Consider the following 26,874-nt stretch of genomic DNA (forward strand, 5'->3'; position numbering starts at 1 on the left):
AACAATCATGGGTGAGTTGAAAGTTGAAAAGGGAAATATTGTGCTATTTTTGTTTTAAAGAGATAATGAAGTTAGATAGATACATTGCTCCTGGAGTACAGGATCCGAATCATAAACATAAATGGCAAGCCGACATGACAATACACACCAAACGAGAAGTTAATTCGCTACATAAAGATACAATGAATACACCGAATATGCCGTCCAAATCCTTCCAATTTTAACCTATAAATACACCTCTTTGAAATGGCAATCCATCTCATTCAAATCCAACAACAAAAGAAGAAGAAGAGAAAGCTAGAAATCAAACTTCTCAACCATGAAAACAAGTTCTTCAATTCTCGTTCATATTCTTGTACTACAACTCTTAGCAGTTGTAAGTATTGCCCAGGATTTCGATTTCTTCTACTTTGTTCAACAGGTCAGTTTCAATCAACACTAAACAATCCCACTTTATTGGTCCAAGAACTTGTTTTTCTCCTCTAAATTTATCTTGGGTTCTGCTAATTTTAGAGATATTTTTTTCGTTTTTTGTTTTTAGTGGCCTGGGTCATACTGTGATACAAAGCAAAGTTGTTGCTACCCAACTACAGGAAAGCCTGCTAGTGATTTTGGCATTCATGGGCTTTGGCCCAATAGAAATGATGGATCGTATCCATCGAACTGCGATTCCCAGACCCCATTCGATCCATCGGAGGTATTTTTCTTTCCAAATATGTACTGATTTCAATTGGTTAATGGTTTTATTAGCAATATAAAAGCATAGGTTACAAAATTAGAGAAATACATCTCTATTTGGTAAAAAAAAAACATAAGTACACGGGCCAGCCTTTAGAGGCCATAATGTCATTAATGGGCTTGGAAGATGTTTTTCTTTTATGGATGGAACTTCTATTGGCACATCAACTTTTAGTTATTTAACACACCAACCTTTTCAAAATGCTCTTTCAAAGAGAAAGTGACAGACTTAACCCACTTCTCCTCTAAATACCCCTTTCAGAGGTAGAGAGAGAGATGGATGACGTTTTCAAAACTTCACTCATGGAGGGTGTAGATGCAAAAATTTGCTCTACCTCATGATCCTCACTGATGAAAGTACTTTCCTTTTTTTATGCTCTTTGGAGGGCCTGCTACAAAACCACTCTGACGCTTAAGTCAAAATTTTTAGCACAAGTTGTATAGAGTATTTCCAGGAAGGGAATTGCATACTTTTTTGGCGTGATGCATCCTTGTATTTATAGGGGTTTCTGCCCTTTGATTTTCTTGGATTTTCTCCATTACTCTTGTCTGAGTGGTTACGCCTATTTAGAGATTTGCCTTGATTTTCGTGAAAGCTATTCCGGTCATCATGTAATTCGATTCTTCGACTAAAATTTCTCGAGATTGCCATGTGTCGCTTGTTCGAGAAACATTTGCTACGGATGGTATTTAAAATTCAGGAAGAAAGAGAGTTAGATTATGATATTTTCTTTACTTTATTAGGTATGTAATGTATAATTTCATTTATTAGTGTTATTGGTAAAAGTTGGTGTGCCAATGGAAGTTCTCTTTTTTTTAACTTGAAATGGTGTTATTGTTGTTCATAAATAAAAGGCCTAATGGGCTTTTTTGACCTAGTTTTATAATGCAGGAATAGAATATACTAAACACGATGACATGGATGTTTGGTTGTAAGGGTACGCCATTAAAAGAAAGGATAGCCTGTTCAAAACTAAATGTTGTGCCTCATTTGTGTAGATCTCGGACCTAAAAAGTACGATGCAACAGAATTGGCCAACGCTTGCTTGCCCAAAAGGGGACGGCTTGAAATTTTGGTCGCACGAATGGGAGAAACACGGGACCTGCTCAGAATCTATCCTCAGCCAGCGTGGATACTTCGAATCAGCTCTAGACCTCAAAAAACGAGTGAATCTCCTAAATATTCTTCAAAATGCAGGTAAGGCTGAAACATTAAAACTAATAAATATCAATGATTTAATTCTATAGGTTCTAAGCCTTAAAATTTACTAATTTTATTTTTTACTCTAATTTTGTTGCAAAAATGTTATAGGAATCAAACCAAATGGGAGCTTTTACAACTTAAATAGTATAACAGAAGCTATAAGAGAAGCGACCGGATTCACTCCAGGAATAGAGTGCAATGTAGACACGTCGGGTAACTCTCAGCTCTACCAGATTTATTTGTGCGTGGACACTTCCGGAACTAAGTTCGTGAGGTGTCCTGTTCTTCCCAAGGGAAAGTGTTCTTCGAGGATCGAGTTCCCATCCTTCTAAGTAAAATTTTGAGGGTTTCAGGTCTACCAGTTCACATTGATGGTGGCAATAAAATGTAATAGAGCTGACCTACCATATATGTATTAAATAGATGAAATTTTTATTGGAGTGTTATTGGATGTATTGGAATAAGGGCTTCACCATATTAAAGTTTGTTTCGGTTTTGTTGCTTAGGATTTATTGTAATTATATGTGCAAGCTTACTTTCTTGGTAAAATCTTTGGGTGATGATACAATAGACCTGGGTTCAATTCTCGTCAGCATCAAATTATTGAACTCATGAAAAATAGGCTTATACAATGGAAAAAAAACAAAAAAGATGGATTAAAATTTATTTAAGAATTAAAAATTACAAAAAAACTTACAATCTGAATCCGCATAGAAGATTAATATTAAGGAATAATGTCTTGTCCATGAGCTTAAAATTACGCAATGTACCTAAATAAGATGGCAGGTTACTTTTTTAACACTACTAAATTATCAGTTGTATTTTAATAAGGCGTGGGTCACAAAATCCCCTCAGTCTGGATCATACATTTGACTCTCATAAATTATGACATATGGCAAATTTGATGGAGGGGACTTACCATTCTTAAAGGTCATGACATCTATCTATATAATAAAATCTCCCATCAAGTTATAGTGTCATAAGACCCACCTTACTTCTTTTATACTTCTACTCTTCTATTGTACTATATTTTTTTTTCTACTTATTTAATCCCATTATATTATTTTTCATCTTTTATTCCCTTAATTTTAATTTTTTTAACAATACTTCTCCAATTTTATTTTTTTCACTTTTACCCCTTGATCGAAAGAGGATGTCTCCCTCTAATTATACTATATATTTTTTTTATCCCTTTAATTTATTTTATTATTTTTCATTTCTTACCTTTTTAATCTTAATTTTTTTTTTAATTTTTTTTTATTATCTTTTATAATACCTCTTCCATCAAATAATAATTTTTTGGATTCAATTTTATTTTATTTATCTTTCATCTCTTTTAATTTTGTTATATTTTCTCTTTTATCCTTTTTAATCTGAGAAAGGATGTGCCTCACTCACATGTGAATTGTCTATTATATAAAACAGGGTTTTTTTTCCAATCACAAACACAATCCACAGTGTAAGATATATTTGGGAAGATGGAGGCTAAACCAAATACAACCTATACAACTCTCAAACAATCTGTTTTTACCCCTCCTATAACCCATGCTCTCAGATCTTTGGATTGTTGTACAAAATCTCTGTTTTTTTTTAGATTTCTCTCTCTCTTTCTCTCTTTAAGTGTGTGTGCGTGTGACTGGATTTTACATAATTGTAAGGTTAAAGACAATTTGTTTATTTCCAACAAATAACAAGGCAAAAAGAGGTCCTTTAATGGAAGATCTTCTAATTGCAAGGGAAATAAAAAGGCTTCAAAGAAAGCAAAATCAAGACTATCCAATTGCCTAGATCTGCTCCACAAGAAGTATAATCTTTTACTTCTATTTTTTTTTTTACTTTTTAAAGAAATTTTTGGAAAAAAAAAAGTACCCGAAAAGACCTATTATTTTCATTATTTTGATAGTATTATTCGGAGATATTAATAACACAGCTGCAGAATCAACGATAGAATCCTATTCTAGGATCATTGATTCTCCAAATCTCAGCCTTAGCAGAAAGCCTTCAGCTGATGTCAATCCTAAAGGATAAGAATCTGCTCCTCCTTTATTTCAGGAATACCAATATTTTAGGAGCTAACAAGTCAATGTAAATCTGTAATAGATTTGCAACAAATCTGTTTTATATCTCTATACATTTTGTTGTAACTCTTATCACGTTGAGTATTGCAATACAATCCTTTTATGGTATCAGAGCCACTGCAACAAACGTTTGATACATTTTTTTTTTGATCCATCTTCATTAACAGAACTCTGCACATGGATGCCTCTTCTTCCATCACTACATCTCCTCCCACCAAGAATCATTCATCTCTTTCTCAAATGCCGAACATCTCTCATTTTATTAGCATAAAACTTGATCAGAACAACTATCTTTTATGGAAATCACAATTTTTGCCGATTTTGAAGAGCAATGATCTTGTCGGTTTTATTGATGGCAAAACATCGTGTTCTCCTAAGTTTACCTCGACAACTGTAGATAGCGGATTGCAACCTCATCAAGTCAATGATGCTTATCTTGCTTGGCAAAAGCAAGATCAATTTCTTCTAAGTTGGATCAATGCCATGCTGACAGAAGGTATTCTAGCCCAAGTTGTCGGGCTATGTAACTCACGATCTGTGTGGGTCGCTCTTGAGACAATGTTTTTATCTCAATCGCAAGCACAAGTGATGCAGTTTCGTCGACAATTGCAGACTTTAAAAAAAGGTAATACCTCTGCAGTGGATTATCTACACAAATTCAAGATTACTATTGATAAACTAGCTGCTGTAGGCAAACCAGTTGATGACTTTGATCTTGTCACATATGTTTTGGAAGGACTTGGACCTGAATATGGTCCATTTGTCACCTCTGTTTCTCATCAAAAACCACCCATTACTATGAGAGAACTCTATGGTTCCTTGATTAGTGAAGAAATTCGTATCACAAACACTTTTTCAACGAATGCAACTGAAGCTACTGCCTTTGTGGCTAACCGTTCTCCCTTACATTCCCAATGTGGAAACCACTCTGGTCGAGGGGCCTCTCACTCATTTAGTAGAGGTCGTGATCGTGGTCGTGGAAAAGGTCGCAATGCTAATGGCGGTCAACATGTTGGACAATCACATACCAATCCGACTTCTACTCGTCTTATTTGCTAGATTTGTAACAAAGTTGGGCACTCTGCCCTTGACTGTTACCATCGCCTTGATCACTCATATCAAGGACGTGGAATTCCAAATCAACTTAATGCTCTTCATGCAGCTTCCCACTCACCACTGAATATCGCAGTATTGTCGGGAGTCTTCAATATCTTACTTTAACAAGACCAGATCTTGCCTTCTCTGTCAACCAAGTTTGCCAATTCCTGCATTCTCCTACGAGTACTCATTGGCTAGCTGTGAAACGAATTCTTCGTTATCTCAAAGGGACTCTTGACTATGGTATTACTTTTACGCGAGGGACTTCTCCACTATCTCTTCAAGCCTTTTGTGATGCAGATTGGGCAGGTAGCCCAGATGGTCGACGCTCTACAACCGGTTATTGTTTATTCTTCGGTTCTAATCTCATCTCATGAGTGCCAAAAAGCAACCTATTGTTTCACGCTCCTCCACTGAGTCTGAATACAGAGCTCTTGCACACACTGTTGTTGAATTATCTTGGGTTCAATCTCTTCTTAAGGATGTACATGTTTATTTATCCGCCCCTCCTCTTATTTGGTGTGATAATGTCGGGGCTATCTCTCTCGCTGCAAATCCGGTCTTTCATGTAAGAACTAAACACATAGAAGTCGATTATCACTTTGTTCGGGAAAGAGTTCTCAAACATCTTTTGAATGTTTGTTACATTTATACTATTGACAACTTGGCTGATGTGTTCACTAAAAGCCTATCAGCACCTAGATTTCATCTTCTTCGGAATAAGTTGACTATTGGTCTTCCCCCTGTCAACTTGAGGGGGCATAATAACACAGCTGCAGAATCAACGATAGAATCCTATTCTAGGATCATTGATTCTCCAAATCTCAGCCTTAACAGAAAGCCTTCAGCTGATGTCAATCCTAAAGGATAAGAATTTGCTCCTCCTTTATTCCAGGAATACCAATATTTTAGGAGCTAACAAGTCAATGTAAATCTGTAACAGATTTGCAACAAATCTGTTTTATATCTCTATATATTTTGTTGTAACTCTTATCACGTTGAGTATTGCAATACAGTCCTTTTAGATATTTCATAATTTATTGTAGAAAACAGTGATATTTTAGTAGTTTTATGTAGATCCGTCGGTCGGCCATTGATTCTTGCAAGAGGGGAGGCGACAGTTAGGGTCTTATGGATAAAACACGTTGTAGCTTGGTGTTAAAGATGAATTAACCCATTGTTTGTTTTAATCGTACCAAACCTGTTAATGAGTTAAATATATTTAATACATCCATGTAAAGAATCGTGAGTCATTGACATTGAAGTTTTTAAACTTTTTTTAAATCGATTAGTCAAATTTGAAATCTTGGCAATTTTAACTTTAATTTTTTGGGTAGTAGAATACAACAATTAAATTTTTAAATGCATAAGGAATACATGCACAAAAAATATTGAGGGATTTGGTTTCGATTGACAATTGTTCGACTTAATTGAGTTTGATATTTTATCGATTTATTTAAATAATCATGCTGGAGTAACTGAGTAAGACACTGTGTTTTACACTAGCATCTATGGTTTTGTACAGACATCCATGTAAGTGCAGCGTGAAATGCAATGTCTTGTGCAATCAATTCAACATTTTTCTTATTTAATTTTTTAATAAATAAGGAATATTCAACGTGTGAGGAACAAATGCATGAAATCACTCGTGACGTAGGCATAGACATCTACCAAATCTAGAGTTACAAATTGAGGAGTAATGAGACAAAAGAGTCAGTGGATCAAGATCTACTTGATCTGATCAAGGTCTTTACACATCTCGAGGAGTGGACGTAAAAAGCCCTCCACAACAAAGAAGAAGGAATTAGATCAATTCTTTTTGTTGAACTACAATGAAGCCTAACACAAGATTATATAGAAAATAAAGATTTATTCTCTTAATAGAAAAACAGATCCTAAATAAAACCAACTCTAATTCAAAGAAACCTAAACTTATATCTAATCATATTCAATTCTTACCACAATACATGAACCTTATTCTAATGCATCCTATAAGATTTCAATAAACCTATGGAGGGTCAAGACTCATACACATATGTGAATTAGCTAGTATTCTTCAATCTCTCTAAAATCATTTACTCCGAACGATGGGAACTCGATACTTGAAGGGCACCCCTTTGGTAGTATAGGGCACTTTATGAAGTCAGTCCCGGAAGGATCGACACACAAGTAAATCTCGTAAAGCTGAGCGTTACGTGACGCATCTTTGTTGCACTGTATTCCTGGAGTGAATCCGATTGCTTCTGTTATAGCTTTTGTTATGTTGTTTAGTCCATAAAAGCTCCCATCTGGTTTGATTCCTACAACATTTTTGAAACAAAATTTGGGAATTTTTTTTAAAATAAGTTTGAAGGCTTAAAAGTTATATTTAAACCAGTGGTGGTTTGCCTAAATGTCTCAGCTTCCTTACCTGCATTTTGAAGAATATTGAGGAGATCCACTCTTTTCTTTAGGTCTAGAGCTGTTTCAAAGTACGCACGTTGGCTGAGGATGGGTTTGGAGCAGGTCCCATGTTTCTCCCATTCGTGCGACCAAAATTTCATACCATTCGCGCTTGGGCAAGCAAGTGTTGGCCAATCACTCTGCATTGTAGTTATCAGGTCTGAGATCTGCACATATCATTAATATTAATATTGCTTGGGTCAGGTTCCCATTCCCGACCATGAAAATAAAACACAAAATCCCATTCCCGACCTGAAATTAAAACACAAAATCCAATGGTCAGCAATCCTTTGTCTTTATAGAAGGTTTAATCCCAAGAGTTTGAGGTTTGTTCAACCTCAGAATGCATGAATCACTCAAAAAGCAAATTACTCTATATCTAAAATGAGTTGTAAACTTGTAATGAAGCGAATCAAAGTAGCCTCAGATGACTTAAATAAAATATATTAAATTTATAAATGCTTAAAATAAATTTTAATATTTTTATTAAAATAAATAAAATATTGAGTTCTCCCCAAAAATAGTATACATATATAGCTGAGTAACTCATTGAATTTTGAGAAGAATCTTCCAAATTTCTGAGTTGAGTTGAAGAAATGGTTTCATCGTGTTCTGGTGACTCTTCATCTCAAAATGCAAGTGATTCGAGTTGAATTGGCCTTGCTTTTTTATTTATTTATGAACAGCACACTTCTCAACAAAAGTTCCACCCATAAAAGAGAATTTATATTGGCACACCAACTTTTACCTATAACACACACACACAGACACAAATGAATTTCTAAATTCCACACAAAAGAAGATTAGAGAACCACAACCATCCATCCTCAAAGGAATGGTAGATGCCAAACTAGCTTTGTTGGTTAAGTCTTCTGATGATGAGATCATATAACTAGGTTCGATTCTCACTAGGTAGAACTTAGTAATTGCGTCTCATTAAAAAGAAAAAACACTTTCCTTAATGGCTTAGTAGGCTCTTTGAGCTCAAATAGATTGTCACATTTGCAATTCAGCACCACAACCCTCTAGATTTCATGGAAAAACTCAGATCCAAAAAAGAATTTAATTTTTATTTTAATATTTAAAATGGGCGGCTACTGAATTCCCATATCGATTCACCAGTGTAGCCAACCATTGAATCAAGCCAAAATTTGATTCCCTGTGGACTATGGAACCAAGTGTGGAACTTGTGAAACAAAAAACAAAAAACGGATTTTCTCCAAATGACTTAAAGTAAAAATTCGAAGGTGATTTGTTTCGAATTTTTTTTGAAGTAAATAGAATTTTTTCATCTATATTCCGATGGTAGTGGATCAAGGTTTTGGATGCCACGAGTTGAGTTAAACGACCCTTAGTAATATTTGAAATCTTACTAAGTTAATAAGGATAATCTCATTACATTAAAATTAAAATTAGCTTTAACCATAAAAAATAAGTAAATAAATAAATAAAGAACCACTATTGTAAATCCTCCATGAATGATGTCTTTAAAGAAGACATCCATTTCTCTCTCTATTTTTGGAGGGAGTATTTAGAGGATAAGAAGTAGGTCCTCTCTCTCTCTCTCTCTCAAGAGTGCATTTGGAGAATAAACTATGGATTTGATGCTTTATCATTTATTTTTTTATTTTGTAGCCGAGGGAGTATCCCCTCCTCTGGTGAGGCTAATCTCCCTGGGTCTCACACCAACCCAACCCTATCACGTCCTACGACATTTACGTCAATTAAATAATCACATTTTTGTAGAGGGACATATAGAAATTCAAAGTCACGACTCACAACATGGGAGTACACCCAATCACTCCTTACCATCTAAACTAACCCCCATTGGATTTAATTTTTTATCTAGGGGAAGGTAAAAAGAGAGTTTCTATTGCCACGCTAACTTTTGTTAATGCCACCCCAATTCATATGTAAATCTTGGAGTGGCATTCATTAGCAAAAGAAGTTGTGACAATAAAGTCTGTCAAAAAAAAAAAAAATTGGGATGCCATAGAAACAAAAATAATGAACGGCTATATATCTCCTCCAAATCATTTAATTTGAAAAAAATTGGTATATTGTAAGTAAAAGTTAATGTGCCAATAGAAGTTCTCATCCAAATCCCATTAATGTCATTATGTCTTCTAATAGATAACCCATGTCCTTTTTCTTCCTGTAATAAAGAAACAAAAATTTATTTATGTAATTTTCTAATATATATGATTTTATCATTTCTTTTGCCTTCGATTGCTCATAAAACCAATCAAAATCAGCAGAATAGAAATAAAATACCTCTAAAGGATCAAACAGGCTGTCGGGATCACAATTTGATGGATACGATCCGTTGTTGTAGTTGGGCCAAAGCCCATGAATGCCGAAATCAGCTGCAGGCTTTCCTGTCGTTGGGTAGCAACAACTTTTCTTTGTGTCACAGTATGACCCAGGCCACTAAACAAAACAACAACATAAGTATATAAATTTAACACAACTCAATGTAAATTTAGAGGAGAAAAACAAGTTCTTGGACCAATAAAATGAGGCTTTGCAAGGAGAGGCCAAATTGCCAACAACTTACTCGGATGAAAAGAAGAAAGAAATAATGAAGAAAGCATACAACACACTTATTTTAAGCTTGAGTGACAAAGTTTTGAGGGAGGTGACAAAGATGAAAACAGCAGCTGAAGTATGGCTTAAGCTTGAAACTTTGTATATGACCAAGACTCTCTCAAACCGTTTATATCTCAAGGCTAAATTCTTCACTTTCAAGATGCCCGATGGTAAGGATTTACAAGATCACATTGATGAGTTTAATAAGTTGTGTCTAGATCTTGAGAATATTCAGGTGGAATATGATGATGAGGATAAGGCTCTGGTGTTGTTACACTCATTGCCAAAATCATATGAAACTTTTGTGGATATACTCAAACATGGCAGGGAAACTATTACTCTTGATGATGTTGTAGGAGCTCTTAGTTCCAAGGAGCTGCAAAGGAAGAATGAGCTAAAGGAGCAGACTGGTGAAGGGCTGGTGGTGCGAGGAAGATCTGATAGAAGGGAGTTTAAGGGCAGGGGCAAGTCTAGATCAAAGTCCAAGGGTCCTAAGAAAATAAAATGTTATTTCTGTCATGAAGAAGGTCATATTAGAAGATTGTGTCCGAAACGTAAGAAGGCTGAAAAGGATAAAGAAGTTGAACAAGTAAATGCCACAGTTGAGGATGGTTATGAGAGTGCAGATGTTCTTGTTGTGGCCACGGACAAGTGTGATAAGCAGTGGATACTTGATTCTGGGTGTTCATTTCACATGACACCCAACAAAGACTGGTTTGAGACTTATAAGGGAATTGATGGAGGAAAGGTGTTGCTAGGAAACAACAAGCCATGCTCAGTAATTGGTATTGGTACTGTGAGACTGAAAACACATGATGGAACTGAAAGATTGTTGATTGAGGTAAGGCATATACCAGAGCTGAAAAGAAATCTGATTTCACTTGGCATGTTAGATCATCATGGTTACACCTACAAAGGTGGTGATGGGGTTCTTAAAGTCTTAAAAGGATCCATGGTAGTGATGAAAGGAGTGAGAAGCAATGGTTTGTACACCTCGCAAGCTAGAACGGTGATTGGAGTTGCTGCAATAGTAACTCATGCAAAGCTGTCCAAATCACAACTGTGGCATCGTAGGCTTGGCCATGTCAGTGAGAGAGGATTGCAAGAGCTGCAAAAGCAAAGTCTGTTATGTGGTGATAAAGTTGACAAGTTAGAGTTTTGTGAGAATTGTGTTTTTGGTAAAGCAACAAGGGTAAAATTCAGCAATTCAACTTACACAACAAGGGAGACTCTCAGCTATGTTCACTCTGATTTGTGGGGACCTTCTAGGCATGAAACTCTTGGAGGTGGTCGTTACTTCATTTCAATCATTGATGACTGTTCTCGGAAGGTCTGGGTTTACATCTTGAAGACTAAAGATGAGGCTTTCAGCAGGTTCAAAGCGTGGAAGAAAATGGTTGAAGTGCAAACGGGAAAGAAGGTTAAAAAGCTCAGAACAGACAATGGATTAGAATTTCTAAACATGGAGTTTGATGAGCTCTGTAGTAAAGAAGGTATGGTAAGACACAAAACAGTGAAGGGAACTCCTCAACAAAACGGTCTAGTAGAGAGGATGAATAGAACTCTGCTAGAACGTGTAAGGTGCATGCTATTCAGTGCCAATATGCCAAAACGATTTTGGGGGGAAGCTGTAAATACAGCAGCGTATTTGATTAACAAATGTCCTTCTGCAGCCATTGGTTTTAAGACTCCAGAAGAAATTTGGACAGGTATTCCTCCAAGTTATGATAATCTTAGGATATTTGGTTGTGTGGCTTATGCACATACCAAAGAAGGTAAGCTCGAACCTAGAGCTAGAAAGTGTATGTTTGTTGGTTATTCTGAAGGTGTAAAAGGATATAAATTATGGTGTCAAAACAAGCATATTTCAAAGTGTTTCATCAGTAGGGATGTGGTTTTCAAGGAAGATGAGTACTACTTGAAAGAGAATGGTGAAAGTAGTACTAGTGCAAGTTCAGATCATGATGCTAGTGCTGGAATTGAGGTGGAACTTGCTGATAGAACAGAAAACCAACAAGATTATAGGCCTCAAGAAGAAGTAGAACAACTCGAGGATGAACAATATGAAGAGCAACCTGAGGCTTTGGCAGATTATCAATTGGCAAGGGATAGGATAAGAAGAACAAGGGTGGCACCTACAAGATATGGCTATGCAGATCTGATTTCATTTGCATTGCTCATGGCTGAGACTCTTGAAAAAAATGAGCCTACTTCATATGAGGAAGCCTGTAAGTGCAAAGAAAGAAAGGAGTGGTGGCAAGCTATGCAAGAGGAGATGGATTCTTTGTTGAAAAAACAAAACATGGGAGTTGGTTGATAAACCAGCTGGACAGAGGATGGTCAGTTGCAAATGGATTTATAAACTTAAGGAAGATGGCTTAAAGGATGGAAAACCAAGGTTCAAAGCAAGGCTTGTGGCTCGTGGTTTCACACAACAAGCTGGAATTGACTTCAATGAAGTGTTCTCTCCGGTTGTCAAGCATACATCTATTAGAGTGCTTCTAGCTTTAGTTACTCAATTTGACATGGAGCTAGAGCAAATGGATGTGAAAACCGCTTTTTTACATGGGAACTTTGATGAGAAAATTTTCATGTCTCAGCCAAAAGGATTTGTTAAACATGGTGATGAGGGAAAAGTGTGTTTATTGAAGAAGTCCTTGTATGGTTTAAGACAATCTCCGAGACAGTGGTACCTTAAGTTTGATGAAGTCATGAAGAAGAACAACTATTTGAGAAGTGATTTTGATAGTTGTGTCTACATTAAGTGGATAGATGGTGGTGTTGGTGTATTTCTATTACTTTATGTGGATGACATGCTAATTGCATCAACTAACATGAGTGAGATTCGAATGCTCAAGACACTTTTGAGCAAGGAATTGGAAATGAAGGATTTAGGAGTAGCCAAGAGGATTTTGGGGATGGAAATTAAGAGCAACAGGAACAAAGGTGAGTTGTTCATTTCTCAGACCAGCTACATTTTCAAGTTGCTTGATAGATTTGGCATGTCTCAAGCTAAGGCTGTTCAAACACCCTTAGCATGCCATTTCAAGTTGTCATCTGCATTGTCACCTTCAACCGATGATGAGAAGGCTGACATGATACAAGTGCCATTGGGAGCATCATGTACTCCATGGTATGCACTCGACCTGACTTGGCGTATGCAGCAAGTGTGGTAAGCAGATTGATGGCTAATCCTGGCAGGGGACATTGGGAGGCTGTAAAGTGGGTTTTCAGGTACCTTAAAGGTACTTCAGATTATGGTTTGTGTTATAAAAGAACATCTGAAGCGAATGAGAAGGAGAAGCTGATTGGGTATGTTGACTCAGACTATGCTGGTGATTTGGACAAGAGAAGATCTCTTACCGGTTATGTATTCACTCTATTTGGTTGTACAATCAGTTGGAAAGCTACCTTGCAACCAGTTGTAGCTCTCTCGACAACAGAGGCCGAACTGATTGCAGCTACAGAAGCTGTAAAAGAAGCCATTTGGCTTCAAGGTCTGCTTGGTGAACTTGGAGTTAATCAGAAAGGGGTGAGTGTTTATTGTGATAACCAAAGTACAATTCATTTGACAAAACATCACATGTATCATGAAAGGACGAAACATATAGATATCAAGTTTTATTTCATTCGAGATATTGTTGCTGAAGGGAAGGTTATAGTTAAGAAAATCCACACGGATAACCCTGCAGACATGCTTACTAAGCCTGTCACTAGCTCTAAGTTCAATCTGTGCCTGAACATTATTAATGTTCGGGCTGCCCCTCATTACTGATTGAACTTGTTCTTGGCCAAGGATTCACTATGATGTTGGTGCACCTCAAGTAGCTTGGATCAAGGTGGAAATTTGTGGTATAGTGATCCAAAATCTTTAGGTGCTGACTGGTTTGTCTCACCTGGCAGCTGATTTGGTTTGTTACTAATCCAGCCTGGCAAGAATGTTTTATTCCTTGCCCTTGTGTATAGATGACACTTGTTGTTTTTCTATTGGATTGAAGATAACAAACTGTACTGCAGAACATTGTGATGAAAAAGGAATATATTGCTGGATCCAAGGAGGATTGAGGTAGCAAAAAGAGAGAGAGAAGAAAGGTGTGTTCATGTAGAGAGAAAAGTGAGAAAGTAAAAATATCAGTGTAAAAGGGTGCCATTGTTGGACCTTGAGTGTGTGGGCTGAATGTATTTTCTCTGGTGTATTCTCTGAGTTCTATACCGTGTATTCTGTAACTCTCATTGCAAATAGTGGATTTGAATGGCCAAGCCGAAACTGGATGTAGGAATGCTCATTGCATTCTGAACCAGTATAAATCTTTCTTGTTACATTTATTTTTTGTTCTGTTTCTATTCTTGTTCATAAATTTCTGCTGCTGTTAGTTGATTGCTGTAGTAGTACTACTTCTATTAGGTTCTGTGCATCTTGTTCTTGTGTGTAGAATCACTATAGAATTGAAGAACTTTCTTTCATGGTAAGCTTTCTTCTTCTTTTCTTTCTCTTGGGTTTGAGTGAGATGGATTGCCAGTTTTATAGCTGTATTTATATTTTATAGGCTATAATTATAGCCAGCATTTTCCATAATTATAAGGATTTGGACAGCATATTCAATGCACTGTAATTTTAAATACTGTATTAACTTTTCGTCTCCTCTTGTATATGATGCACACATAGCAATTTAAAAATGCACATGTGATTGCACGTGAAATATTATATGATTAAGTTTAAAAAATTCTTTTGGTTAATCAATAATCCTAATATCTTAAAAAATAATTTAATCATAATATGTAAATGTTAGTGAGAAGTCTAGTATTCTTATTGGGCGTGGACTTTGTGGATGGTATTTCTCGGGTGAGTGACATGTGGCAATCTCAAGGAATCGTAACTGACTCACCGAATTATGTGACGAGCCGTCTGACTTATATTTAGGATGACTTTTCATATTTGTGCTAGTAGGTAAGTCAGGGCAAAATCCGTAGAACCTCGTGTGTTAGGTGCAATTGCCCTTGCAACTGAGGGATTAGGTTCAACTATTCCTACGGAAATTGAGATAGATCACAGAGCAGGTGCAACCACTCCGACAAGAATCACGGAGAAGATCCAAGGGGTTTTGCGAACGAAGAATTCTATAAGTACAAGGTAGCAACACACCCAAAAGGTTAGAAAAATATTCCCTAAAGAACATTCTATTAGATCGACACTAAAATTTTAATTTGGGCATCAGAGTGGTTTCGTTGCAGGCCCTCCCCCAAGCTTAGGAAGCATCATTACAGATCATGAGGAAAGCGAGAATCTGCATCTACAAACTTCAAGAGAAAAGGCAGTATCAAAACGGATCTTTCCCGATGCACAGTGGACCCACGCAGGGGTTTGGGGGTAGTGCCCTCAAGGCACTTTTTTTATTGGGTATATATTTCATTTTTGAGTAGGGTTTCTTTATGTTTTTGCTCTATGTAGTTCCTTGTGGTTGTGGACAGAAAGTCTGTAATCTTCATTGTTGATAGTGGATTTTACTCCTTTTCCTCTGTGGACATAGACAATTTGTCGAACCACGTAATTCTTGTATGTTCATTTTGTTATTTTATCCTTACTCTTGTTACACTTCCACACAACAGTAATTTTTTTTTTTGAAGTCACATGACATCCTTGAAGTTTAGTGAAATGCATGTTAAAAGATGGAGAAAGACGTAAGTGAATTATACAGTATCATGTATAATTATTGCCACATATGCTCCATGCTTGACATTTAATTCTTGCAAAGGTAGATTTGAAGTTTTGACCACTTTGGGCTTTTTTAAAGGGTCTCTTCCAGTTTTCCCTTGGTGTTGTGGAGCTTGGTGGTACTGGTTAACAATAACATATTGTTAATCACTCCACACATCCTAACCGATCGAGCTTGGCGTTGAGCTTGTTGGGGAGGTGAAGAGGGGCCAGTGATCCCCCGAATTTTTTTCTCTAAAGGTATTTTCAAGATGAAAGGGTATTATCTGTAACTGTGAATTTTCTCTTGATAATGGCATCTATGTAATCTGTAGACAAACGTACTTGAATCTTGAGGGAGCCACTTAAAATCTTTGTGGTTTGTGCGTGGTTGCATCTCGCTTTACTTTTCTTTGTTTATTGTTCTTGGATCGATTTCTCTACGGTTGGTGTTCTATTTTTCTCTTCTAGATTAAGTGCTCATTTTTCATCAATCCCTAATTGACAAATTTCCAAAGATGCTTGAGGGTTGGAAATGTAATTTCCTCTCTTTTAGATGTTCTTTCCAGCTTCCAATTCTATTGGAGCTCTACTCTTTTTTTTTTTTTTGGTATAAGTGTTAGAAATATTGAGGTCTTATTTTCTCGATTTCTCTGGAAAGGTCCATCTCTTGCTCCCTTGCTCCATCCAATAAATTGGAAGTTTGTGTATCAACGCGGAAGGTGGATTAGGCATAAGAAGAATTTCAGACTTGAATAAAGCAGGTTTGATGAAAGAATAATAATCGGGGACCTCATCACAAAACCGTAGATCATTTGTCTCAGGATATGCAGAACCATAAATCTTTTTCTTGTATATCCTGAGGCAAATGATCTATGATTTTGTGATGAAACTATTTTGGAGTTTGATCAATAATGAATCCACTTGGTCAAAATGCGTTCGAAATAGATATCTAAAAAATGGAGATTTGATCCATGTGGCTGGAAGAGGGTACATCCTCTATCGACTCAATTTGGGAGTAGAATTGTGGAATTCTTTGATAGCAATCCAATGGCAATAGTGGCTGAATATTTTAGAGAAGGAAGGTGGGATTTAAGTCCCTCTTACAATGACAAAATGCAAAGAGTATTTGAATTTGTGTGTAATCATCCAAATCCGGAGAAAGGAAGAGAATATAAAATTATTTCGATACTAACTTCTAATTAAGGGGAATTCCACTTTGAAGAGTGTCTAGAGATCTTTAAATCCACGGGGGCCAATGATAAAGTGGTACAATATTATTTGGAATTCTAAAAGAATTCCAAGATATTCATTTGTGGCATGGATGTCTGTTTTAAGGAGATTAGCAACCCAAGAAAATATTTGCAAGAGAGGGCTTATTATTCCTTCAAGATGCGTTCTTCAAATGCTCATTTAGTTGCTGGGTTTAGAGAACTATTTAGGTTGAATTCGGCATTAGAAGAAGGGAAGTTGGATTTGTTGATGAAGATATCCTAATAATCGAGAGTTGTAGCTTCCCAAACAAGGTGATAAAAGATATGCTTTTATGTGGTTTTCAGTACACAGCAACTTATGCCTTGTGTAGAGAAAGAAATCGAAGATCTTTGAGGCAAGTCAACACATAAAACACCCATTGTTCAAACGATTTCCCAAGCTATTAAAGATCGGTTAGATGGTTCAATGGTAACTGTGGAGGATATTTCTCGAGCAAGTGACACGTGGCAATCTCACGGATTTGTTGTCAAAGAATCGAACTATGTGGTAGTTTAACCGATCACCCGACCTACCACTAAGCCGATCTACTTTCAAAGGCATGTAACTTGGAACAAATCACTCAAAATAGGGAATATGTAATTGCCTGCACAAAAATCAAGGAAAATCCTTAAAAGGGAGTAACCACTCAGATGAGAATCATGGAGAAAATCCACGAAAATCTAAGGGTAAAAATCCCTATAAATACAAGGTAGTGTCACACCACAAAGATGCAATTCCCTCTGAAAATATTCTACATTACTTGTACTAGAAATTCTGACTTGGGTGTCGGAATGGTTTTGTTGCAAGCCCTCCCCCAAGCACAGGAGAAGGAGTGTATTCATATCAGTGAGGATCACGAGGTAGAGTAAATTTTTGCATCTACAGTAAATATCAAAGATATTGACAAGTGTAAATTTTTTTTCCAAGCTTGGGATTGTACATGTTCAGCTTCTATAAAACCTGCTATAAATATGGTTTGGAAACCTCCTGGCTAAGGGGGTGTTAAATTAATACGAATGATTTGAAAACCTCATGTTTTTTAGTGCCATGTGGATGTGTGGTCCATATGAATAGGTTGTTCTTCGATATGTACACCCAAAGGTATACTTCCCAATTGGACATGCATACCTTTAAATAATAATAATAATAATAATAATAAAAGTGGTGGTTATGGGTAGGTGATTTCAAGCTCCTCAAGGATGCCTTGGTTTTCACACTTGGCTCATCTTCAGAAGTCAATTAACAACCCGCGCAGATAAATGTTTGGGTGAATTACCATTTCATGAGGAATTTGACGAATTTAGGATTCTGTCTCATTGTTCATTTTAATTAACAAAATGTGAATGATAATGAATTCACAGGTTTAAAGTGACTCTCTCTCTCCAAAAATAGCAAAACCTGATAGATAGTCACATTAAACCTGTAAAATAGACACTTTAAAACCTCTGAATTCGTTATCATTTACGTTTTGATAGTTAAAATGAATAGTGAGCTGGAATTGTAAATTCGTCAAAAGTTGATCACTTTTTTGTAAATATTTCTAGATGTTTGGCATGTCCATGCTACATGGATCACTTGGTTGAGTATAAGCAGTTACCTTGACACGAGGAACCGCTCGTATATATGTCCATGCAGCCATACAAAGTCTAGACTACAAGGGTTCATGAAAGTCCTGTTGCCAAATAAAGCTGTTGTAGGGATGATTTTGTATTGTGAAACGTGTACAATTTCTATATATGTTGCTATGTTGGATATTTCTTTGGTGATTTTTAGAAACTAGAGTTTGAAACCTATAGAAACCATTAATTTATACTTATTTTTCCCTTTAAAAAAACATTAATTGGAATCATTTTTTATTAGTTCTGTTTAAAATGGTGGCCCACCTAACAAACTATTGAGGTGATACTAACTTAGGATTTGGGTTGTTAATAAAAATAGTCCCATCATCATGTTTTGGAAAACAGTTCAGAACTTTAAACAAATGAAGCAAGGCCAAAGGGCCCCCCATTGATTGCTTGTGCAGAGTTTAGTTTGAAACGGCACACAATTGTAGCCTCAAATGGGAAACCAAACAGGGTCCCACAGCCTGGCGTATTTGTTTCAAAATAAAAAATATTTATATGGAGAAGCTGTTCAATATGAATCTTGTACTACACGAAGTTGAAAACTTAACCAACTCTACGTCTTGATAGTGCATATGAAACCTTGCACCAATTGGTAGCTCTATCCAACGATGCATATCGCTTCCATTTCGTGATTGAACGTACTTTCTTACGACATCAAGCTATTGCCCCATCCATAAAAATGATTATTGCCTACCCTATTTACACTTTTGGTGCTTGATTTTAATTGACTCAGAGTTTGATTCGACTCCGAGTGAAATAATCGTACCTCTAGGGTTGGCAACATGTCAAGTTAGGTGAATCATATACTCATATCTATATTGAGATATCCATATCAAATTTTTTTATTCGATTTAATTAAGGATACCCATATCCAACTATTTATTTGATTATTTAAAGGATATTTGTATCTAAATTTGAAGCGAATATCCAAGTCAGATATATGTACTTCATTGCGAGACCCTAAATTTTGATCATATGTATACTGTTTTGAATTTAATGTTTTAAACTTGGATTAATGAATATGACACATATCCATAGCAGGCCTTAAAAGATGATCATAAGTAATTTTACCCAAATACTTAATTGGATAAAAAAAAAATGTACCATACCTTAATAACTTGGCTCAAAAAAGTCCAACAAGTAGAGATTATTCGACCCATTGTCAACCCTACTTGATAGGGTTGCAACCTGGGCAGATTGGAGGGTGAAAGCGCCCTCGATCCGCGGGGTGCGCGGATCCGCTTTTGACCCTTGAGGTTTGGGAGTCGCCACCTAGTTATTGTGGTCTAAGAACCATACTGACTCTAACATGGATAAAAAGAACTAATCTACTATAAAAAATCTGAATTCGGGGATCAAGTTACTGGGTTGGAAGGTGTTAGGCACCAACCCCGCCCGGCCAAAGTCGGTCTCTACTAAAGTCCCAAGTAAATTACATTGCTAAAACCTAGATAAAAAAATAAATAAAAATAAAAATTTACCTTTCCGATGGCAAGGACTTGGTTCCCTCAGATCTGACAAAAAGAGCTCCTTGTACCGTGCTCCCTTGCTTCGTTCTGCTTCCGGATTTGACTTCGGATCTCCGAGGCAAGGTATCTCCTTGTTTTTGAATCTGAACTCTTCAAGTTCGTTGCGGATTTGGGGATGTTTTTAGAAGGCTTTTGGGTGTTTTCTAGACTAAAATTGAAGGAGGGATGTTAGCTAAGGAGTTGGGACTCCGAAACTAGGGTTTATGGGAGGCTAGGGGAGCGTCTAGACCTACTTCTCTTAGGGTTTATGATTTGATATGAAAATAGGGTGTGAGCACCTCTATTTATAGATATTTTTAGGGGTTGATTTGGATAGAGTTAGTGTTTAATTAGAGTTGTGTTTTAATTTGACTTGTTTTAGGTAGAATTGTGTTTTAATTAGAATTGTTTTAGGTAGAATTATTTTTAAGTTAGAACTCTATTAGATAGAGTTATTAATCAATTATAATTCTATTATGACTTTTGGTCTTATTTGATTGACTTTTAATGTTTTGACTTTAGTCTTAATTGATTGATTTTTAATATTTTGACTTCAGTCTTGCTTAATTGACTTTAATTTTGACTTCAGTCTCACTTGATTGACTTTAATACCTTGACTTCAGTCTTGCTTGATTTACTTTTAATTTTTGGAGAACCCCTCTCTAAAATATCTTTAATTCTTTGGACCCCCAAATGGAGGGGTCCTTAAAGAAATATCCCACGAACCCTCAACAATTTTGCTTGAGAGTCTGATTAATCGATTTTTTAGGTTCAAAATTTTAAATTAATTTCATTAATGTTTAAATTTAATTATTTAATGTTTTATTTATTAATTTCGAATTTTTTAATTATGAAAATTGTGAAATTACCGTTTTGCCCCCGGAGAGGACTTTTCACGTTTTAAGTCGATTTTTAATGTTCCAGGATGTTTTAGAATTGATTTTTCGTAAGGAATTCAATGGAAATATTAGTTTTTATTATTTATGAAGTTTTTTGTGTGAAATGGTTGTGAACTTTACGAGGGGCATTTTCGTAATTTTGTTAAATTCTGTTAAAATTGGTGAAATGATTTATTAGGTTTCGATTTGTTATTTTATGTGTTCGAGAGAGTTTTCCTAAGCGTAACGTAGGCTCTAGGGTTGTTTTGAGGTTAGGGATATTTTGGTAATTTGATAATTTTTAGTGATTTTTATCGTGAAGTTTCTTTCTGGTCTGCAAGATGATGATTTCTATGTTTCTGGGGTCGTATTTTCCTAGCGTAGCGTGGTTTTTAAGGTTTTGTCAATTCGAGATACCTCATCCGGATTTCTGAAACAAATCTGGTAACAAAATAAAGCAATGGAATACACATCCATCATTGGGAATCATTGCAATCGGATTGACGAGTTGATTAATCAGGCGAGTGCAAAAATGGGGTGTCTACAGAGGGTCAACCCAGACTCAACCTAAGTTGTAGAACCCTCAACCTTACCATCGGGTTAGAGCTTATTAACTCAAATACAATCTGAGATTGAGCTTCTAAAATCGGATTGAGCTCGAGTTAGCCCAAGTTAGGGAATTTTGGGTAGGTTGGACAAATTGAGCTCATTAAGCAAATCTAATTTCATTTTGATCAACACTTAAATTTAATTTTATATCTTAAAAGATAAATACAATATAAAAAATAAAATCACTAGTAAATAAAGTTGTACATAACCTCCAAATTCATTAATTTTTATATTATAATTTTTTCCCCTTAATTTTATAAATATATTTAGGAAGAGAACTAATATTTTTTTTTTAAATAAATAAAAATATTTATATGTAAATATATAATATCAGGTTCAGGTTGAGTCGGGTTGTCTAAAGCCTCAACTCAAATTCAATTCAGGTTGGGATTTCCTAACCAACGCTCAACTCATCATTCATATAACTCAACCCAAGCTCGCCCATCAATCAGGTTAGCCCAAGTTGAGTTCGGGTTATCCCGCCCAAGTTGCAGCCCTACTACTTTGAAATCGAAAGTGTGTGATTTGAAAATTAAGAGATAATGGAGTTGGATAGCTACATCACTCTCTAGAGTACATGATCATAATCGAACATATAAATGGCAAGCTGACATGACAATACACGTCAATCACGCACCAAACGAGAAGTTAATTCTATCTATATATATAAAGATGTATAAAGATACAGAGCATCGAATATACCGTCCAAATCCTTCCCTTTTAAACCTATAAATATAGCTCTTGAAATGGCAGTCCATTTCATCCAAATCGAACAACAAAAGAAGAAGAAAGAGAAAGAGAAAGAGAAAGAGAAAGAGAAAGCTAGAAATCATACTCTTCGACCATGAAAACAACTTCTTCAATTCTCCTTCAGATTCTTGCACTACAACTCTTAGCAGTTTTATGTGTTGCCCAAGATTTCGATTTCTTCTACTTTGTTCAACAAGTTAGTTTGAATCCACTTTATTAATCCAAGAACCCATTTTTCTAATCTAAATTTTTCTTTGATTCTTCTTGATTATGTGACATTATTTCATTTTTGTTTAGTGGCCTGGGTCATATTGTGACACAAAGCGAAGTTGTTGCTACCCAACTACAGGAAAGCCTGCATCTGATTTCGGCATTCATGGGCTTTGGCCCAATTATAACGATGGATCGTATCCATCGAACTGTGATTCCAATAGCCCATTTGACCCATCAGAGGTATTTTTATTTCCAAATATGTACTGATATGTATTGGCTCATGTGTTGCAAAATTACAGAAAGAAATCTTTATTTGGTAATTGAAGGAAGAAAACAATTAAGGACATATATGGGCCAGCCATTAGAGGACACAATGTCTTTAATGGGCTTGGGAGATGGGCTTTTCTTATTTATACAACTTCTATTTGCATATCAACTTTAACTTATGTAATACACCAATCTTTTTCAAATGCTCTATCAAAGAGTTAAAAATTTCTTCGTGTAAGAGTAAATTTATAGAACTTCTCGACAAAGAGTAAAAAATCTCTCCACACTAGAGAAAAACATATCCAAAAGTAGTGAAAGTGACCAACCAAACCCATTTCTTCTCCTTTAAATACTACTTTCAAAGACACAGACAGAAATGGTGACGTTTTTGGAAACTTCATCTCATGGAGGGATTTTAAAATCTAGGAAGAAAGAAAGTAAACTTTTTTTTAGGATTTTTCTATTAAATATTTTTTAAGCAATTCTACATGATGATATTTTCTTAATGTGAAAGGGTGGTACTTTTTATTATTGTAACAAAATTCTATGATTTTTAAAGAACAAAATCTTGATTCTTTCAATCAACGAATTAATCCAAACTTTTACATGCTCATATACTATATTTAATATGAACATTTTTAATAATATAGTATGAAAATATGTAATTTTGTTTAATATATAAAACATACATTTCTATAATATATATCCGTAGTAAGTAATGGTATGTTTTTATTTTCACTAATGATTTTTTGACTGTAAATATTCACTTGGTTGACGTGGCAAGTGCACAGAACCGTGGATTTTTTTCCTTGTATATCCATAAGAAAGAGATCTATGGTTTTGTGCCCTTGCCCAAACGACCGAGTGCAAAATTTTCGAGTCGGAAAATCACGGCTGTTTTATATTCTCTGAATTTTTCCCTTTCTAAATTTTCTCATATCTTAACATTGTCCTGAGATAGATCCCAAAATTTTGGCCTTACAATTCTATTGTTTCCACATCTTCCCCAGGAAAAATTACTCAAATCTCAGATGGTGCTCCTATGTCCAAGCACCCAAACACCCCAACAGATTCCATTAGACTTGTGTTCCATGTAAAGTTCAATATGGTACATATTGGGACAAAATAATATTCTGGACCTTATTTGAAAAGTCTATGCCAGCCTAATCCTTGACCACTAATTTCGTCCTCTTATTAGTGATTTGTAAAATAAAAATAAAAAGATATTGCGGAGGATTCTTAGAATATATTTTAAGAATATTCTAATTATGTGTTGGATTGAGAGAAATGGAGAGAAGAAAAGAGAAAATAAACGAATTTCTCTTCATTTCTCTTGGTTGGATTGTTAAGTGGGGAGAGAAGAGAGAAAAAAAACAGGTGAGTTTTCTTTCTCTCCAAAAGTACCGGAGAGAAATCCTTATAAAATATTTTATAATTCTAACTTTGCCTCTAGATCTCTTTAAAGATATTTTAAATTTTCAAAATTGTCCCAATTTCTCATCTGTCAATCCAAAAATGATGGAGAGAAATTGAGTTTCTCTTCTCTCCACTTCTCTTAATCCAAACAAAGTGTAAAAGTCGACAGAGTTGATTTAATCGGACTTTGAGGTGATCACTTGGTCGAGTTAGCTCAACAATGAACTAAGTTTGATAAGAAACTTGAGTTATTTGGTTACAAATATAATATTTTGTGGATAACATTGTCATGTCTTGATTCATCATCAATTAAGTAGATCCCACTAGCATTATTTGATCCTTGATCCCATTATTGACTTGCATGCTTTGATTTATGAGACCCAATTTTGTGAACTTTAGTACAAATTAACATTCTAATTAACCTTCACAAATTAAATTAATGTTACGTAGATCTCGGACCTAAAAACTACAATGCAAAAGAATTGGCCGACCCTTGCTTGCCCAAGTGGGGACGGCTTGCAATTTTGGTCGCATGAATGGGAGAAACACGGGACCTGTTCGGAATCTATCCTCAACCAGCGTGGATACTTCGAAGCAGCTCTTGAACTGAAGAAACAAGTGGGTCTCCTAAATATTCTTCAAAATGCAGGTATGGCTGATACATATATTAAAGCAAAATAATGGTTAAAATTTGAAGCTTATAAGCCTTAAAACTTACTATTTATTTCCCAATTTTGCTGCCAAAATGTTCTAGGATTCCAACCAGATGGGAGCTTTTACAGCTTAAATAGTATAACAGATGCTATACGAGAAGCAACCGGATTCACTCCAGGAATAGAATGCAACGTAGACGAGTCGGGTAACTCTCAGCTCTATCAGATTTACTTGTGTGTGGAGACTTCTGGGACTAACTTCATGAGCTGCCCCATACTTCCCAAGGGGAAATGTTCTTCGAGGATCGAGTTCCCGTCGTTTTAGGTTAATTTTAGAGGGATTGAAGTCTGTTGGTGGTGGCAATAAAATGTAACAAAGCTGACCTTCCCTATAGGTATTGGACAAATGTAATTTTCATTGAATAAGGTATATTGTGATTACCAAACCATCCTCTCTGAATATTGGGATAGAATATGAGTAGACGCATGAAGGTGTACTCATTTGTTCGCACACAATCTCTATTTAATACCCTTTATGGTATTAAAGTTTATTTCTAATTAGATTGCTCTAGCTTTTCAAAGTGAATCTTATTAATTTAGGATTCATTATATTTTTATTAAGAGAATAAATTTGTATTTCCTATACCGGTAAGATGACAATGCCTTGAACGTGGATTATGAAGATTTTCAAAAGATTGAACATAAAATTCTTTTAAAATTAAAATTTTAATAAATTATCATTTCAAATATTTCAATTAGAAGTACATAAATTTCCTCATGTTTGCATATAAATAACATAACAATCACTCCAACCAACTGAAGTTTTTTTCATGACTGTTAGGAAGTTAGGGATTTCCAAGAAATATGTATTTCACACACACACACACACACACACACACACACACACACACACACACACAAATCTACTTTTTGTACAATAAGTCAATAAAATATGCCTTAAGAATCAAACCAACAAAAAATCACTATTGATAAGTGAAAATTTCCATCCAATAAATGATAAAATAGTAACAGACATATTTTAGCGGGAAATGTGATTGAAAAGAGCAACTTTGTGATTTGTAAATCATAGAAAGCCAACCAAAACACAAAAATCTAATTGAAACCCCCCAAAAAATGAAGAAAAAACTAGAAATTTTTTTTAATTTTAAATGGAATTACTGGAAAAAATAGGAACAAATAAAATTAATGCCCTTTGACCAATGCTATATGACCTAAATTCCATCATCTTTGACCTTTAGTAAAATAATCCTTGATTTTTCTCCCAAAATCTGTCATCTTCAAGTTATTAAACTTCTTTGTGTGCATTTTTTTCGGCTGTTCGATCTTAATATCGCAATCCATCGCTTACCACCTCTCCTTAACCTTTGTTAAAAGTCATTGTATTTTCTACCCAAAATTGCATTGTTTCAACCTACCATTAAACCGTTGTGAAAAATAAATTCCATCACCTTTGACCTCTAGTTACGGGTGTACATTTTACCTAAAACCCGGATCGAACTTGAACCGAACCCAAATCCACAAGAATTGAACCGAACAAAAAAAAATTGGTTTGAGTTCGATTTGACGTCAAAAATTGGAATGAATGGGACCAATAAAAATCTGAAACGGAACCAATTAAAACCCAAAAAAAATCAAAATATTCTGAAATATTCCCCCCACCCCCACCCCTACCTTCTATCTTTATAGTCATACAATTAGCAACAAAGTATTTATTTAGAGTAGTAAATAATTACAAATAAAAAGGAAGTTTCTTTATATATTGGATTTGTACTATAGATAACATGGTAAATATTTTATGTACTATATAGTTACCAGATAGAAAAAAGATGTTTTATCTTC

The 26,874-nt window shown here is 35.5% G+C and overlaps 3 protein-coding genes across 3 annotated transcripts; 2 read left to right on the top strand and 1 right to left on the bottom strand.

Moving 5' to 3' along the window:
- Window positions 1-258: 258 nt before the first annotated feature.
- Window positions 259-2,460, top strand: LOC147405790 (extracellular ribonuclease LE-like). Its single transcript, XM_086433640.1, has 4 exons — window positions 259-421; window positions 542-697; window positions 1,738-1,936; window positions 2,051-2,460. Exons 1-4 carry the CDS (start codon window positions 320-322, stop codon window positions 2,272-2,274), a joined length of 681 nt encoding a protein of 226 aa, XP_086289766.1. The 5' UTR covers window positions 259-319; the 3' UTR covers window positions 2,275-2,460.
- A 4,704-nt stretch (window positions 2,461-7,164) lies between these two features.
- Window positions 7,165-10,154, bottom strand: LOC147405791 (extracellular ribonuclease LE-like). Its single transcript, XM_086437503.1, has 4 exons — window positions 10,107-10,154; window positions 9,835-9,990; window positions 7,529-7,727; window positions 7,165-7,418 (listed from the first exon to the last, which is right to left on the bottom strand). The coding sequence occupies exons 1-4, from the start codon at window positions 10,152-10,154 to the stop codon at window positions 7,165-7,167; spliced, it is 657 nt and encodes a 218-aa protein (XP_086293629.1).
- Window positions 10,155-22,477: 12,323 nt separating this feature from the next.
- Window positions 22,478-25,521, top strand: LOC147405792 (extracellular ribonuclease LE-like). Its single transcript, XM_086432734.1, has 4 exons — window positions 22,478-22,661; window positions 22,763-22,918; window positions 24,812-25,010; window positions 25,116-25,521. The coding sequence occupies exons 1-4, from the start codon at window positions 22,560-22,562 to the stop codon at window positions 25,337-25,339; spliced, it is 681 nt and encodes a 226-aa protein (XP_086288860.1). The 5' UTR covers window positions 22,478-22,559; the 3' UTR covers window positions 25,340-25,521.
- The last annotated feature ends 1,353 nt before the right edge of the window (window positions 25,522-26,874 follow it).

Source organism: Akebia trifoliata, chromosome 3, assembly GCF_017979445.1.
Source record: "Akebia trifoliata isolate Shusen 1 chromosome 3, ASM1797944v1, whole genome shotgun sequence".
Lineage (NCBI taxonomy): Eukaryota > Viridiplantae > Streptophyta > Magnoliopsida > Ranunculales > Lardizabalaceae > Akebia > Akebia trifoliata.

Excerpts from the sequence above, each read along its gene's own strand:
- LOC147405790 (XM_086433640.1), top strand. The coding sequence starts at position 320 with ATGAAAACAAGTTCTTCAATTCTCGTTCATATTCTTGTACTACAACTC. Across the intron at positions 698-1,737 it reads CCCCATTCGATCCATCGGAG|ATCTCGGACCTAAAAAGTAC; the intron begins GTATTTTTCTTT and ends TCATTTGTGTAG. Across the intron at positions 1,937-2,050 it reads AAATATTCTTCAAAATGCAG|GAATCAAACCAAATGGGAGC; the intron begins GTAAGGCTGAAA and ends AAAATGTTATAG.
- LOC147405791 (XM_086437503.1), bottom strand. The coding sequence starts at position 10,154 with ATGCTTTCTTCATTATTTCTTTCTTCTTTTCATCCGAGTAAGTTGTTG. Across the intron at positions 7,728-9,834 it reads GCCTGTTTGATCCTTTAGAG|ATCTCAGACCTGATAACTAC; the intron begins GTATTTTATTTC and ends TGATATGTGCAG. Across the intron at positions 7,419-7,528 it reads CAATATTCTTCAAAATGCAG|GAATCAAACCAGATGGGAGC; the intron begins GTAAGGAAGCTG and ends AAAATGTTGTAG.
- LOC147405792 (XM_086432734.1), top strand. The coding sequence starts at position 22,560 with ATGAAAACAACTTCTTCAATTCTCCTTCAGATTCTTGCACTACAACTC. Across the intron at positions 22,662-22,762 it reads TCTTCTACTTTGTTCAACAA|TGGCCTGGGTCATATTGTGA; the intron begins GTTAGTTTGAAT and ends ATTTTTGTTTAG. Across the intron at positions 22,919-24,811 it reads GCCCATTTGACCCATCAGAG|ATCTCGGACCTAAAAACTAC; the intron begins GTATTTTTATTT and ends AATGTTACGTAG.